The following is a 16161-nucleotide window of genomic DNA, read 5'->3' as shown; positions in this document are numbered from 1 at the left end:
ACATACCAACCAGACACATTCTCGCCCTTTGTCGATTGCGCTCGAGTGAAGAACCGATCGCTCAAATGACAATTTCTAGAGTATCCAATATAGCCATACGCGGAGCGGTGTGCGCGCGTCCATTGGCATACAAATGTAGATATATTTTTACATAAATGTATGGGTGATTAGTTTACATCAATTAAATAATATCCTTATCAACATCCATATTGGGTTCACATGTTTTGCCTGAGATGTGTCAAGCTCAATATGTTGAATAGGTCTATTGCTAATAAGATTGTTAACAACTTTTAAAAACTTTTTTATGTAGACAAACCCACGTTACATCTTTTTGTATATGTAAAAACAACTTTATTCATCAACCGTGGCGAATCTCCACATCAGATTGTAAATCTATATTTGTTGCATTCAGGCGAATCTGCGGTCGCCAACATCTAGATTTACTTAGAAGAAAAACCATCATGGCGGCGCCCTGCACGGAAAACAATCACAAGCAAGGCAAATTGGAATTGTATCCTATGTACTCCACATAAGACGTCAATATAACGGTTATTGACATTAACGCTTGGTCGTAAATTGCCTCTTTAATATTGTATGCATATTTTGATAATTTAGCATGAAACAGGGTGAAAACTTCCTTGACAGTCCCGCAGTGCACTAGACGTCCCGTTCCCATCAAGTCGCGAGGCTTCCATCGCGCTCCAGTCCCTCTCCCCAGACCGCGAGCCCCGGAAAGGAGGCATCAGCAAGGAGCTCACGGTGTCCGGCAGCACGCTGTCTGTGTGAGTGTCTGTGTTCCCGTGTACTACCACCAAGTGTATCAATGGTGTAAGTGTGTATGGTGGTACTACTGTATACGAGGTTGTTGAGTTGACCGTCCATGTGAATCTATCTCCCTCCACTCGTCTTCCTCCTTTATCTCCTGTCTCTTCCATCCCTCTTTCCATCAGGAGGTGGAGAGCCGATGAGGCCCGTATTCTGCGTGTCTCTGTGGGGTCGTTTATGGACCACCTCTCCCTTGTGATGGAGACCATGGAGGCTTTTGGACCCCCTGTCTCTGTGACCACACAAACACACAGCTTCTGCTCTACAATGTCATGATGACCAGAGGGAAAGAAGAGAAACCCAGGATGAGCTGCAATGATCCCCAGTACAGATGGACACGTGTCCCAATTTCAATCATCCTATTCAAATAAGGAAACTGGAATATATATATATAAGTACAAGTGCTATTTATTTAGACACATGGGAATTGCCTTATTTCGGTGACATATGGATAGACTTTCTTTTAGATTTGTCTATGTATTAATTTGGTTGTATTGTGGAATAAACTTTCTATTTTTCAAAATTAATTAGTTTTACATCAGATAGTGTGATTGCACAAAACAATAGGAACACTTGCTCTTTCCATGAGACTAACCAGATGAAAGCTATGATCCTTTATTGAGGTCACTTGTTAAAGCCACTTCAATCAGTGTAGATGAAGGGGAGGAGACCGGTTAAAGAAGCATTTCTAAGCCTTGAGACATGGATTTTGAATGTGTGCCATTCAGAGGGTGAATTGGCAAGACAAAATATAAGTGCCTTTGAATGGGGTATGGGAGTAGGTGCCAGGTGTACTGGTTTGAGTTTGTCAAGAACTGCAACGCTGTTGGGTTTTTCCACGCTTCTGTATCAAGAATGGTCCACCACCCGAAGGACATCCGACCAACTTGACAACTGTGGGAAGCATTGGAGTCAACATGGGCCAGCAACCCTGTGGAATGCTTCACACTTTGTAGAGTCCACACCCCAACTAATTGAGGCTGCTCTGAGGGCAAAATGTTCAACTCAATAGTAGGAAGCTGTTCCCAATGTTTTGTACATTCAGTGTAATTCATCGCAAACATTGTCACAGATTAGAATTCCATTTAGAGCAGTGGGCCCTGCAGGTCCAATAATATGACTGAAGAAAGACAACTGACACGTTTCCATAAAGTAAACATTTATTTGTTTACGGTGGAGAAAGAGCATATTCAACAAAAGATGACAGTTGAAGTTGTGCTAAAAATCACCACGTAGGACTAAGGATTCTCGTTAATTGGTTTAAGAACATGTTCATTTCTGTTACATGAATATAGAGCGACACTAGTTGATGGTGTAGACAGGCAGATGTAAGCTACAGTGGAATGAAGGTCTGGCCTGGGACTACTGTTGGGGCAGAGGACATCCCAAATCAACACTTAGACCCTATTCCTTTCCCTAGACACTTCGAGATAGGCTCCTAGACCTGACAAGTGGTGTAAAATAATATGACAAACTATTGTAGTACTATACTGATTACACAAATCAGATATGTTTAGATTTATTAGGGGCCTTGAGGTTAGGTTTGACTTTGGACTCAATTTACAGCCAATGTACAGGGACATAGTAATGTGTAGTATGGATAAGGCAACAAAAAACAAGAAATGTACAGAACTTAATACAATACAAAAAGGAGAACAGAACCTAAACACAGAACTGATACTGCAGAGGGTTGCTGTTGGGTTGACCAAATTTCGGTGCACACCTTTGTATTATAATTGCAGATTTACTTTCAATGCATCTGGTTAGCTTATCACTCTCTACACAACGGTTTAAAACACTAAATAATTGAAGAGAACTGGTTCAACGAGAAACATGTCAAAGAAAAGGTCTAGGATTGACAAAGTTTGGCAACATAAGAACTGCAGAAAAATAACACGTATACATACATATATGAGATCTGCCACAGTAATACTTGTCATGAGATGAAAGGCACAGAGCGAGTCGAGTAGGTACACATTTCTCCTTAACACTGACACAGGATCCGTTTCTAATCCCTCCAATGGTTAAGGTTAGGTTCTGTGGAAAATGGGAATCTGATCCTAGATCTGTAGTTAAGGAGAATGTCTACCTGGATCACAAACAGACAGATGATCAGTCTGTACCTCAGTATTATAGAAAGGAACAATTAAAACCAGAACAAAAGACATGAAAACATCATTAGAAATAATTATAATAGGAGCATCATGATTGTATTTTCCATAGTAGCAAGGATTCTTCTACCTTATTAAAAAGTGATGCTGTGCAAGAGGGGCTTTCTCTCCTTCCTGTCGGTCAGGTCGCCACTGGAGACGGGGAGTTAAGAAAAATAAGTGTTTCCTTTTTTTTTTTCTCATCTGGAGTCTTCTGTAGCTGACTGAGGGGAGAGGACTGGGGACGTTGACTGGGGGTGTGTCCCCTGGCTCTCTCCATGGGGTGCATCTCAATCTCCCCTCGACTCACCTTCATCTGCACTGATGTGAGAGCACGGGAAGGCTGTGTGGGAGACGGCCTCCGAATTAGCCTCACCTGTCCCAGTCTTTCACACCAGTGCAGAGGAGGTAAAGGAGACGAGGAGAAGTGTTGAGCTGCACCCCATGTCTTCCTGGTCCCCTCTATCCATCCGTGGTTGGTTGGTCTCAGCAGGAGCAGCCGTCGCTGGGGGCGGCAGGCCGGTCGTCTCTCAGTTTGATCTGGTCTGGGAAGTCATACGTCTCCACCTCAGACTCCTACAGACACACAAAGCATGGGATTACACACAGCCACAAACACAGTGTGCACAAATCGGAAGTACAAGAATTCTACCCCACCCCCCCAAAAAAATATTCTTCATTGATGACACAGTGTTTTTACTATGACATCATGAGTTCCACAGCAACCTCAGTGAACCAGTCTAACAGGTGTTTCCCAGCCAGGGAGAGAAAGGGGGTTTCTGAACAGCTGGAGGCACTCTGCCTACAGGTTTACCTGTGGCTGCTTGAGTCTATATTTTTTGTGTGTACCTGTTTAAGGGCATTGCGGGCAATGGTCTGGAATGCTTGGTCTACGTTGATGGCCTCCTTGGCGCTGGTCTCAAAGTACGGGATGCTGTTCTTACTGGCACACCAGGCCTGGGCACGTTTTGTCGTCACCTACACAACATAAGATTATTATTAACGCCATTGTGTCATACATACTTCCTCATTTTACATGGAACTACCTGTGGCATATACTCATCCTTTTAACACGTACGAACACACGGGTGTAATCATTCTACAGTGGTTCCTGCAGCGTACGCTCAAACTAGAACACTTATTTAGAACGCCCAGTTACGATTGACGCAACAGTCAGCGTTCGAGCTGGCCACACAGTTTTTGTCTCTTTCACAGAAACATTTTGCATTTCTTCTTTACAGCGTTATATCCTCAATGTGAGCAGTTTATTTTTGGACGCAATGTTCAGACATTCACAGAAGTAGCGACAGCACAACACAATTCCCATCCAAAACGGGAACAGTTTGGCTACATTAGTCGTAGCGCTAACTGAGGAAAGATTGACCCAACACAAGCGGTCATATTTAGCCAACTCTCCTCTGACAGAAACCGTAATATATGAATTAGCTAATAGTAATTATTACTTACAATTCATCACATCACGGGGGACCTCACCAGTGATAGAAATAATTGCGTAAAACACTTTCAAAAAAGGTTACAAGATGAGTTGCGTCCGTTTACCATCACTTCTGGAAGTTTACTCGAAAGATGAGTGAACCATCTCTTTACCTCATTTTATTATTATAACATCTTTGGTCTGACAGACGTTTACGTGACAACCAGAATGCATTGCATGTCAACAAACATGGCGCCACATATAGCTGGCAATTAGCTTAGCATTAGCTCATTATAATCAGTACAACCTTCAAAAAGTATTACACACACATTATGTGTCCATTATAATCTATGCAAGAATAGGAATGCATTATTTGTCACCAGTGCTTAAAAATGTGAATAACAGTTAAATACATTATGCTCCATACATACGATGTGCTACAGTAGAAACGACAACGCGATATACAGTGAAAGGGCCGACTTCTGTGTGAATTAATGAGCAGGCAGAACACGCCTCAATTCAAAATGTTATTCGAAAATAAAACTTGCTAGAAAATAACTTTAAAATGGACAAAACATAGCCTATAGATAATTAGCAGGCAGAGTGCCTTGGTTTGACCGGTCCTGTTGTGTAACAATCACATTTTGGAACATTGAGTGCATTCTGACATCACGCACATAAAAAATGTAATAAATGTAAAATATAAATTAAAAAAACCTCACGCTAGGGTGACCGTTAGAGATATTTGGAACTCATGCATGAAAAGGTTAAGGGATGTAGCAATCACAACAAACATTTGACCAAGTCTGACTCTGTACTGCCTATGCCCCACCACCTGCCTGTTCTGTCTCTCCAATGGACGGACACAGACACACCAACCTGTCTGTTCTCGAGGTCAATCTTGTTGCCTAGCACCACAAAGGGGAAGTTGTCTGGGTCTCTGGGGCTGGCCTGGATCAGGAACTCATCCCTCCAGCTGTCCAGTGTCTTGAAGGTGTTGGGCGCCGTGACGTCGTAGACCAGCACACAGCAGTCAGCGCCGCGGTAGAACGCCACGCCCAGAGACTGGAACCGCTCCTGCCCCGCCGTATCCCAGATCTGACAGAAGAGAAGAGACGACGATTACCATGTTTTTGGCATTTTAGTACTTTGTTGTATCATTTTTAAAGGTGATTACACAGAGGGAGAGAAAAGGAGAGAGAGGGGGGAAACAGCGATTAAGATAAAATAGCATTTAATTGTCTGTTTTCACAGAAATGTGCCTTGCAACAAAAACTCTTTACAGGACATGGGGGTGGGAGAGAGGGAGGAAAGCGGGAGAGGGAAAGGGTGAGAGATGCGTAAGAGGTAATAAAGAGAGGGAAAGAGAGAATTAAACCATATGACTCGTCACAGAATGAGTTGCCCAATCTCTGACTTAAACACACTATGACAAGCCAGCAGAGGTAAGCACTCATGACTAGGCTAATATTATAAACTGGGTGGTTCAAGCCCTGGATGCTGATTGGCTGACAGCCATGGTATATCAGACAGTATACCACGGGTATGACAAAACCGGTCTTTTTACTTCTGTAATTACACTTTCTAACCAGTTTATAATAGCAATAAGGAACCTTGGGGGTTTGTGGCACATGACCAACACCACGGCTAAGGGCTGTATCCAGCCACTCCACTTTGCGTCGTGCCTAAGAACACCTCATAGCTGTGGTATATTGGACATATACCACACCCACTCATGCCTTATTGCTTAAATATACCAGCACACACACACACACACGAGACGCACCTGCATGGTGACCAGCCTGTCGTCCACCATCACCTCCTTGGTGAGGAAGTCAGCTCCTATAGTGGCCTTGTACTGGTTACTGAACTTCTTATTTACATACTGGTTCATCAGAGAAGTCTTCCCTACCCTGGGAAGGAACACACACACACACTTAGCTGCACATATAGAACTGTAGCGATTGAGGGTAACAGCCAGAGAAGGGCTTCGAAACACTGACGACCTGCACAACTACATGTGCCAGAAAGATCCTGACTTCTTGACAGAGGCCGTTGTACACTCACATGCAAGGGTGCTACAGAACTAATACACGTCTGTTGGGAATATCCAAAATGAGTGACGTCTGGTTGTGTAAACACCATGATGATCTTCTGATCACTCACCCAGAGTCTCCGAGGATGATCACCTTCAGCAGCACCTTCTTACGGGAGGCCATCCTTCCCTGGGGATGTTACTCTTCTGAGAGGAGACAGACAACAGTCAACTAGCTGGATCTGGAACTGGGAAGTCAGTTGTCACGAAACAGTCGGCTTTTGGGTTAATTGTGATAACACCCTTATTTACACGTGACACAGACTTGTTAGTTGGGTTAAATGCGGGAGACATTTCAGTTGAATACATTCAGTTGGACAACTGACTAGGTATGGCACCCCTCAGGTCTCTATTATAACTAATGATTAATACCATTTTAAGTTCAGAAATCCAAACCCATCACCCCTTTCCTTTAAAAACCGTTAGTAAATTAGCATACCATCTAGCTAAATATGTAGCTAGCTAACTTGAAATGCAATAGACTGTCCATCTGGAAACCGTTAAACAGAATAGCGAGTTCAAATCTAATTAAAATTGTGATCTTATTAACTGTAACTAATAACTAAAAAACGTGACCTTAATGTTACCAGTCTGGCACTGTAGCCAGAATAGATTCTGACCCTACTCTTGCTTACAGCTGCACTGGGGTCAGATTAACTCATTCATAGATGCCAACTAGTACAAAAAAGTATGAATGTATGTACTTGTAAGTCGCTCTGGATAAGAGCGTCTGCTAAATGACTTAAATGTAAATGTAAACTACCTTTAGCACTGAGAACAATGAGCCAGATGTTTCACTGGATGAATAAATCTGAAGCATCTGGTTAGCATTACCACTAATCACCAAATATAGTGATGAGAGGAAGCCCAGTTGCCAGCTGTGGAAGAAGATGTGGATTTTGGCTGTCATTCTGCTAATTTTGTCATTGATGAAACATTTGATCTCAATACAGCTTTCTGTACTAGAATCTATTACGAACAGACTGGACCAAGTTTTGTAGACTTTACCCTTTGCCAAAGTTTTTAAAAATGGTGTTGTTTAGAAGGAGTGCAAGGGCAAATTAAGTTATTGCACCCGCACACTTCAGAGTTGGCATTCCCTAACAAATACGCAAATACATGCTAGAACGGATCTCGCTAGCTCATGCTTGGCTCTGTCCACCTCCTTGCTTGTTCTGCCCACTATAATGAATTTGCTTATATTGGAAATGACAGGCGGTGGTTCATCTTGGGTAAGTTATAAAAAATCTTTGCCTTTAGCACCTATTGATGATAGTATCTTCTAGCTGGGTTATTTTTGTTAAGAGCCCCAATGCTCGTTCTGAACGTTAAAAACATATGAAACATGTCTCTCATCAGCGAGAAACAAAATGGCAAGAAGCTGCTATGTGGGGAATCGTAGGTGGCACGTTTGAGATAGTTTTATCTTGTTCTTGATACCAGGTCTTGTTTTGAGGCGTTTTAACAGATGTCACTCCTATGCTAATATGGCAAAAATTCACTAGCCAGCTAACCAACAACTGTAACGAGGTATTTGAGAAACAACAAGTGCTCATTGTGCAAATGTATTTATGTTTTCAATAAACGCTGGAGACAAAATATGGTTTACATGTTGTCAATCTAAGACCGTCTGTTTTGCCCCATAGTTGCACACACGTCGGTTTTTTTGCTAAACAACTAACCTGTCTATAGGGTTATGGTTCTTATACAGCCATATTTCCATTTTACAGCATTTGTTTATGGAAAACAGCCTGAAGACAGAGGCGTACCTGTGCTAATTAGCCATCTGCGTCTCCGAACACCTGTGTTTAAATATAAGACTGAAGCCACAAAGGTGTTGTCACTGAAAAATACTGTTGGTGGCAACTGTGTTAAATCCAGTTAAAACAGTGTACAGTAAGTATATATTTAGCATTTGGGAAATTATTTTGATGTGATATGAAAGTAGAGGGTTATATGTTTCCAGAACCGTACCGCAATTGAGAATTAATTCACATTTAGATGGAGTATTTGGCTGCCAAAGCAGAAATTGTATGGTCTTTGGAGTATAAGGAGTAAGGTAATCCTCTTTTAGTCCACAATTGGGCTAGGGTCAGACAGACTTCCTGATTAGAGACAGCTGAGCGGGCACAATGTACGGCTCAGAAAACATACCTCGATCCAGGGATGAGAAATGCGTTCTCCAAATTGTCCCATTATTCCAACTGTTACACCGGAAAGACTGCTAGTTTTTAATAAACGCCGTTTGTCCTCATGCTAACTAGCAGTAGCCACAGCAGCCATTATGGAATGGCACGTTGCATTTAACAACAAAAGAGCTGATTGGCTTACATTGACATTTCAAAATGGCTTCTGCTACCTAGCATGATGACAAGGACAGTTTTCCGAGAAAACTATCAGTAGTTCAATCTTCAGTGTAATGGTTGGGATAATGAGACAATTCGGAGTTTAATGCATTTCTCATCCCTGGATTGAGGTACATTTTCTGAGCCTTATCTCGCACCGCCTCCGCTGTCTTAATCTAAACAGGAAGACGGTCAGACCCCAGTGCAAGTGTAAGCAAAAATAGGGTCGGAATCTATTCTGGCTAGCAGGCAGTGTATGCTACCTAGCCATCTGCTGACTGGTCACGCTGCACTGCCGACTATCAAGAACTGTCAAACAGCTAGGCTAACGGCTCATATTGATTGGTGCCAACCAAGTACACAGATATACGACAAATCGTTAGCTAACTTTACTAATTTATCATCGAAATACTAGCTAGCTAGCTAACGTTATATGGACTGTCACAGAAAACAATGTTCTAACGTTAGCGAGCTAGCTAGTGTAAGAATATAAAAAAAATAATTGTGGACCAGTTAACGTTACCTGTTCAATAGTCAAGCGACGATGTTACGGCACCGGGACAATTTTTAACAACGTAGTCCCTTGATGTCAGTTTGCCGGGATCACTCACTATTTTTCAAGAAGTGAAAGTGAAAAAACCTGACCAACTAACGTTAACTAGCTTGATGAAATCTTGTCCTAGCTAAGAACATCCGCTTTTTGTTACGCTGTTGCTCAATATGGCAGTCACGAGGGGTTGACGTGTCCCCAGGTCGAAACCAATGAACGCCCTTTAAATATTCGCATCAATTGTTTATTATTTTCCTATAATATGAATTGCACCCTGTATCTGTGCGTGTCGTGGAAGTGACTACACTACATTTGAACAGGTTTGATTTATCCACAGTTAAAACAAAAGGGACCACAGACAAGCCAGCAGTCATCTTAAAAATGTTTTTAATCTTCATACATTTTTAAATACACTTGGTTACAATAAAAACACGAGGCAATTGTGTTAAACAGACCTTTTCAGACACCTGTATTTTGTTCTGTACAACATCTGCTTCACCTCTGTCTGATTCTAGATCCAACCTACCATTATCACTTTATCACCAGGTCTCCTCTCCCCTGCCCTCCCTCCCTCCCTCCCTCTCTCTCCCGCTCTCCTTCTTCCCTCTCTCCATCCTCTTAGAAGTCGTCATCATCACAGATGTCCAGGTAAACGTCAAAGGCTTCTCGGTTACAGTTGCCATCAGGGGTGAACACGTATTTATGGAACGTCCCGTCAACACAGATAGCTAGAAAAGGGAGGAATGCAGAAAAAAAAACATATTTAAAACTATTATTACAATTTTCCACGACACAGCTTCATTGTATAAATTAAATAAATATATTGTTAATTCCCACAGTACAATGAATGTTCCAGCTACATGTAGGACGATAACTATATTGATTGATAGATATGAAACATTGCTGTCTAGTTGCTTAGAGGACTGACCGATGACAGAGTTGACGTTTTTAGAGGTGTTCTTCCCAAACGCACAGATACAGGCACACTCTGCCGGAACGGTGAAACTGGCCAATGACCACTGGCTGTCCACATACTGACCAATCACTGGGCCCACCTTCCCCACACGAGCCAATCTGTAGAGAGGGGAAGAGGGCTGATAGTGGCATAAACAAGCCATGAACAGTAAATTGTCAAATTTGGATTTGAGGTACGCACAAACACTAGCCTGGTTGCCAGTCTTTTTAGCTAAAATTCCACTTCTTGTATTCCGTGTCATATGCCAATGACAGATGTAATGGAATACAAGAAGTGGAATTTTAGCTAAAAAGACTGGCAACCAGGCTAGTGTTTGTGCGTACCTCAAATCCAAATTTGACAATTTACTGTAGAGAGGGGAAGAGGGCTGATAGTGGCATAAACAAGCCATGAACAGTAAATTGTCAAATTTGGATTTGAGGTACGCACAAACACTAGCCTGGTTGCCAGTCTTTTTAGCTAAAATTCAATTTCTTGTATTCCGTGTCATCTGTCATTGGCATATGACACGGAGTACAAGGATTGGAATATTAGCTCAAATGGAATGCTAAAAACACAGAGCGAAACTCTCTCTCAAACACACGCAAACACACACATGCGTGCATCTTACGCTGAGCGTCTGTTGAGTTTAGTATCTTTGAGAGCGAAGATGTGAACAGTGCCCTTGTCACTGGAGGCACACAGGAACGAAGAGTCATGACTGAAGTTGATGCTGGAAGAGAGAGCGAGAAAGAGAAGCGATGAGACACTCTGCATCACTTCCATCTCCCCTTCCCCCCCCCTTCCTCTCTCTCCCCCCAGTACCAGTAGAGTGTAGCAGGGTCTGTTCCTCTGCGTAGCTCCACTAGTTTGTCTCTGGTGGTAGTATCAAAAAGTCTGATGAGGGTGCCCTTGCGGGAGGCCGAGGCCGCGACGCTGCCAGGCTGGTTGAGCGCCAGGCAGGCGATCTCACTCTGGTGGGCGTTGATGGTAAAGGGGGCGGATGATGTGCCAGGCTTGGTGTTGGAAAGGTCCTGGAGCGGATAGTGGGAGAGAGTTCAACACTGACTGACTGGGACCTCATGGGTAATGTGAAAAATGATCAACACACACAGAGCAGTTTCGAAAGGGCAGATAGTCTTCAACACTAGGAATCCATCAGTCAATGGAATGACATGTGAAGGTGTGCTTTATGAACAGCTTATAAACCAACATAGTTAGTAAGGTACCATGCTATACACGTTTAAATGAAATGGATGAATTACCACAAGCTGTAGACTTCCACACTTATGTCCAGGGAAAACCAGCAGCTGTTTCTCCAGACTGGGGCACAGGTCACACAGTCCTGACAGAGAGAGAGAGGGGAGTATCCACACGTCTATCAGATAACATAACCAGGTGCGTGTGCGTATATGTGTGTGTGTGTGTTTGTACCTTTAGGGTTGTCTCTGGTGTCAAACTCAAACAGTTTCACAGGGTTGTCAGGGAAACTGTAGACATAGATCCTGTTCTTTAACACAATGATGATCCTGAGAGAGAGAAAGAGAGAGAGAAAGCGAGTAAGCGAGGGGAGAGGTTGGAGTGTGAGAAAGCAGAGGGAGAGAAGGGTTAGTAAAACAACACACTACAGGGGGCTCTATGGGAAGTTGGGGCTTGTTCAGGAGAATGTTACTAAACGTTCAGATAGTAACTCACTTGTCGTGTCTCATGCGTACGGCCAGAACAGGCTTGGTAAAGGTAAACTCCAGCACCAGCTTGTCCTTGGGGTCCCTCCCCTCCCGAGCATCATCCCAGATCAACACTAGGATTTTAAAAAAATACATTCGGTTTTGAATTAAATGAAAACAATACATAAGAATCATTATCAAAAATGTTCTAAAATCTAAATACAATCAGTCCTAGTCACTACCACAATTTAAACTGAGACCCAGCAATTTGACATTGCCATGACCAGCACTGCTGACATTGAGATGAGCGCGATGCAGGAATTTGCTCTCACAGTCATACGGAGTATCTGCGCATATGTAAAGTTTATCTCCGCTCTTCAACACCCTTAGTAGTTTGGAAAATCAAGTCTAATCAGTAATTCAATAAAATATGTGGTCCGCTCATCCACTCACCTGAGATCTCAGAGAACTTGGGGTTGACTCCACCTCCTACTACAGCCAGCAGGTTGGAGCGATGCAGCATTGAACACTGGGCCACACTACCCACCTGCTCATGGTCTGACACACACAAGCACAGGATGATCACACACACAGTATGCGAACACACAGTTCGCTCATACCACAGGTCTGAATTCCACTCACCAAGGTGTCCCTTCTCTATAAGAGGCTCCACATTGTAGATCCTGACACCGGTTTCCATGGCACAACAGAAACAACCTGGGGAGGGAGGGGGAGGTACACTGATAAATGTACACTGTCTGAAACAAGAGTAAGACTGACAAAAGTAATGTACTCTACAGATCGCTGTCTGGCTTCACAGAGTAGGCTACTTTTGTCTTACTCTGGTCCTGGTTGAACTGCAGGCTGTTGACTCCTCTCGGTTGGGCCATGTTGGAGGAGTGACGTTAGGCTGATGTTACCAGGTAGATATAGCTTAGAAGAAAACCCAGGCTTGTTTCTGCCTTATGGACAGGGCTAGGCACCCTGATTGAAACAGAAGAAAAGAGAAAGGAAACATCACCGACCACGGTTTAGAAGGGGCACCGTCAACGTGTTTTTTTCCCCAAGCGAAAATAAGTTCGCTAGCCTGGTAAACAAACCCAGCCAGTGAAGAACTCAAGCAAATTTGGCTATCTCTATCTGCTGCAGTTATTTTTCATCGTAACAGCTGTATCATGTTATTGAACAACGAATATGGAGTTTAAAAGCTTACCATGAAGCGAAGGCAGAACACGAGTTAAAGATTAAAAGCGCTTGACACTGTTAAAATGTCTCCAACAAAGCTACACAGTGACGAAATGTTTTGATGTTATTTTTCCTGCAGATGACGATAGTCGCGTGTTTCCGGTTTCTGACTTCGTGTCTCCACGCCACAAACGAATTATACCGCCACCTAGCGTGCTGAAGTAAAATAGAACTGTAGATAAATGGTTGCAACCCGAAGTGTGTGTGTGTGTGTGTGTGTGTGTGTGTGTGTGTGTGTGTGTGTGTGTGTGTGTGTGTGTGTGTGTGTGTGTGTGTGTGTGTGTGTGTCAGCCAGCCAGCCAGCCAGCCAGCCAGCCATAGACTTATATAGTAGGTGCCACTAGGCTCCAGCTTAGGCCTGTCTGCTCAGAGTATACTAAAGAACAGTGTGTAGAAGGACGGAGCATACTTATGAACAGTGTGTAGAAGGACGGAGCATACTTATGAACAGTGTGTAGAAGGACGGAGCATACTTATGAACAGTGTGTAGAAGGACGGAGCATACTTATGAACAGTGTGTAGAAGGACGGAGCATACTTATGAACAGTGTGTAGAAGGACGGAGTATACTAAAGAACAGTGTGTAGAAGGACGGAGCATACTTATGAACAGTGTGTAGAAGGACGGAGCATACTTATGAACAGTGTGTAGAAGGACGGAGCATACTAAAGAACAGTGTGTAGAAGGATGGAGCATACTTATGAACAGTGTGTAGAAGGACGGAGCATACTTATGAACAGTGTGTAGAAGGACGGAGCATACTTATGAACAGTGTGTAGAAGGACGGAGCATACTAAAGAACAGTGTGTAGAAGGACGGAGCATACTTATGAACAGTGTGTAGAAGGACGGAGCATACTTATGAACAGTGTGTAGAAGGACGGAGCATACTAAAGAACAGCGTGTAGAAGGACGGAGCATACTAAAGAACAGCGTGTAGAAGGACGGAGCATACTTATGAACAGTGTGTAGAAGGACGGAGTATACTAAAGAACAGTGTGTAGAAGGACGGAGCATACTTATGAACAGTGTGTAGAAGGACGGAGCATACTAAAGAACAGTGTGTAGAAGGACGGAGCATACTTATGAACAGTGTGTAGAAGGACGGAGTATACTAAAGAACAGTGTGTAGAAGGACGGAGTATACTAAAGAACAGTGTGTAGAAGGACGGAGCATACTTATGAACAGTGTGTAGAAGGACGGAGTATACTAAAGAACAGTGTGTAGAAGGACAGAGCATACTTATGAACAGTGTGTAGAAGGACAGAGCATACTTATGAACAGTGTGTAGAAGGACGGAGTATACTAAAGAACAGTGTGTAGAAGGACGGAGCATACTTATGAACAGTGTGTAGAAGGACGGAGCATACTAAAGAACAGTGTGTAGAAGGACGGAGCATACTAAAGAACAGTGTGTAGAAGGACGGAGCATACTTATGAACAGTGTGTAGAAGGACGGAGCATACTTATGAACAGTGTGTAGAAGGACGGAGTATACTAAAGAACAGTGTGTAGAAGGACGGAGCATACTTATGAACAGTGTGTAGAAGGACGGAGCATACTTATGAACAGTGTGTAGAAGGACGGAGTATACTAAAGAACAGTGTGTAGAAGGACGGAGCATACTTATGAACAGTGTGTAGAAGGACGGAGCATACTAAAGAACAGTGTGTAGAAGGACGGAGCATACTTATGAACAGTGTGTAGAAGGACGGAGCATACTTATGAACAGTGTGTAGAAGGACGGAGTATACTAAAGAACAGTGTGTAGAAGGACGGAGCATACTTATGAACAGTGTGTAGAAGGACGGAGCATACTAAAGAACAGTGTGTAGAAGGACGGAGCATACTTATGAACAGTGTGTAGAAGGACGGAGCATACTTATGAACAGTGTGTAGAAGGACGGAGCATACTAAAGAACAGTGTGTAGAAGTACGGAGCATACTTATGAACAGTGTGTAGAAGGACGGAGCATACTTATGAACAGTGTGTAGAAGGACGGAGCATACTTATGAACAGTGTGTAGAAGGACGGAGCATACTAAAGAACAGTGTGTAGAAGGACGGAGCATACTTATGAACAGTGTGTAGAAGGACGGAGTATACTAAAGAACAGTGTGTAGAAGGACGGAGCTTACTTATGAACAGTGTGTAGAAGGACGGAGCATACTAAAGAACAGTGTGTAGAAGGACGGAGCATACTTATGAACAGTGTGTAGAAGGACGGAGCATACTTATGAACAGTGTGTAGAAGGACGGAGTATACTAAAGAACAGTGTGTAGAAGGACGGCGCATACTTATGAACAGTGTGTAGAAGGACGGAGCATACGTATGAACAGTGTGTAGAAGGACGGAGTATACTAAAGAACAGTGTGTAGAAGGACGGAGCATACTTATGAACAGTGTGTGGAAGGACGGAGCATACTAAAGAACAGTGTGTAGAAGGACGGAGCATACTTATGAACAGTGTGTAGAAGGACGGAGCATACTTATGAACAGTGTGTAGAAGGACGGAGTATACTAAAGAACAGTGTGTAGAAGGACGGAGCATACTTATGAACAGTGTGTAGAAGGACGGAGCATACTTATGAACAGTGTGTAGAAGGACGGAGTATACTAAAGAACAGTGTGTAGAAGGACGACGGTGTTGCAATTGTGATGGGGATCATAATGCTGAGTTCCTGGAGTGCCCTGTGAAGGAGATTGAGGTGGCAAAAGTTAGTGACCAATCTAATCTCAGAGGCGAAGGCGATTAAAAGAATTGAGAAAACAAGTGACGCTAGTGAAGATATGATAGTGGAAGCACCACAGCCTGTAGTAAATGTTTTCTGCCAGTCAAAAGATACCCTGTGTGTTGAAAAGGTGGATTTTGTGGCATTCATTGCCACAGTTAT

The 16161-nt window shown here is 43.1% G+C and overlaps 3 protein-coding genes across 4 annotated transcripts; 1 reads left to right on the top strand and 2 right to left on the bottom strand.

Annotated features, from left to right (window-relative positions):
* The first annotated feature begins 417 nt into the window (after positions 1–417).
* On the top strand, positions 418–1352 carry LOC120021671 (EKC/KEOPS complex subunit LAGE3). Its single transcript, XM_038965493.1, has 3 exons — positions 418–511; positions 654–782; positions 951–1352. The coding sequence occupies exons 1-3, from the start codon at positions 462–464 to the stop codon at positions 1099–1101; spliced, it is 330 nt and encodes a 109-aa protein (XP_038821421.1). The 5' UTR covers positions 418–461; the 3' UTR covers positions 1102–1352.
* A 615-nt stretch (positions 1353–1967) lies between these two features.
* LOC120021230 (ras-related protein Rab-7a-like) lies at positions 1968–9564 on the bottom strand. 2 transcript variants are annotated; one of them, XM_038964899.1, is made up of 6 exons: positions 9374–9564; positions 6577–6652; positions 6197–6323; positions 5290–5508; positions 3825–3953; positions 1968–3551 (listed from the first exon to the last, which is right to left on the bottom strand). In XM_038964899.1, exons 2-6 carry the CDS (start codon positions 6627–6629, stop codon positions 3462–3464), a joined length of 618 nt encoding a protein of 205 aa, XP_038820827.1. In that variant the 5' UTR covers positions 6630–6652; positions 9374–9564; the 3' UTR covers positions 1968–3461. The 2 variants fall into 2 exon arrangements, with proteins under 2 accessions (XP_038820827.1, XP_038820828.1); XM_038964900.1 differs by having other exon boundaries at positions 6577–6649.
* Positions 9565–9770: 206 nt separating this feature from the next.
* On the bottom strand, positions 9771–13355 carry wdr45 (WD repeat domain 45). The gene is made up of 11 exons (XM_038964898.1): positions 13236–13355; positions 12864–13006; positions 12665–12739; positions 12476–12580; positions 12051–12156; positions 11790–11884; positions 11621–11700; positions 11181–11389; positions 10987–11088; positions 10329–10474; positions 9771–10128 (listed from the first exon to the last, which is right to left on the bottom strand). The coding sequence occupies exons 2-11, from the start codon at positions 12910–12912 to the stop codon at positions 10019–10021; spliced, it is 1077 nt and encodes a 358-aa protein (XP_038820826.1). The 5' UTR covers positions 12913–13006; positions 13236–13355; the 3' UTR covers positions 9771–10018.
* Between the last annotated feature and the right edge of the window lie 2806 nt (positions 13356–16161).

Source organism: Salvelinus namaycush, chromosome 26 (assembly GCF_016432855.1).
Source record: "Salvelinus namaycush isolate Seneca chromosome 26, SaNama_1.0, whole genome shotgun sequence".
In the NCBI taxonomy this organism is placed as follows: Eukaryota; Metazoa; Chordata; class Actinopteri; order Salmoniformes; family Salmonidae; genus Salvelinus; species Salvelinus namaycush.
Note: the sequence above shows the minus strand (reverse complement) of the source record. Positions and strands in the feature narration are given on the sequence as shown.

What these genes read in the sequence shown, in the direction of transcription:
- LOC120021671 (XM_038965493.1), top strand. Translation starts at nt 462, where the DNA reads ATGGCGGCGCCCTGCACGGAAAACAATCACAAGCAAGGCAAATTGGAA. An exon ending in AAGCAAGGCAAATTGGAATT is followed by an intron (nt 512 to 653) that starts GTATCCTATGTA and finishes ACAGTCCCGCAG; the next exon opens with TGCACTAGACGTCCCGTTCC. An exon ending in TCCGGCAGCACGCTGTCTGT is followed by an intron (nt 783 to 950) that starts GTGAGTGTCTGT and finishes TCTTTCCATCAG; the next exon opens with GAGGTGGAGAGCCGATGAGG.
- LOC120021230 (XM_038964899.1), bottom strand. Translation starts at nt 6,629, where the DNA reads ATGGCCTCCCGTAAGAAGGTGCTGCTGAAGGTGATCATCCTCGGAGAC. An exon ending in ATCATCCTCGGAGACTCTGG is followed by an intron (nt 6,324 to 6,576) that starts GTGAGTGATCAG and finishes GTTCCTTCCCAG; the next exon opens with GGTAGGGAAGACTTCTCTGA. An exon ending in ACAGGCTGGTCACCATGCAG is followed by an intron (nt 5,509 to 6,196) that starts GTGCGTCTCGTG and finishes CTCTTCTGTCAG; the next exon opens with ATCTGGGATACGGCGGGGCA.
- wdr45 (XM_038964898.1), bottom strand. Translation starts at nt 12,912, where the DNA reads ATGGCCCAACCGAGAGGAGTCAACAGCCTGCAGTTCAACCAGGACCAG. An exon ending in CAAGTTCTCTGAGATCTCAG is followed by an intron (nt 12,157 to 12,475) that starts GTGAGTGGATGA and finishes TTAAAATCCTAG; the next exon opens with TGTTGATCTGGGATGATGCT. An exon ending in GACCCTGCTACACTCTACTG is followed by an intron (nt 11,089 to 11,180) that starts GTACTGGGGGGA and finishes TCTCTCTTCCAG; the next exon opens with CATCAACTTCAGTCATGACT.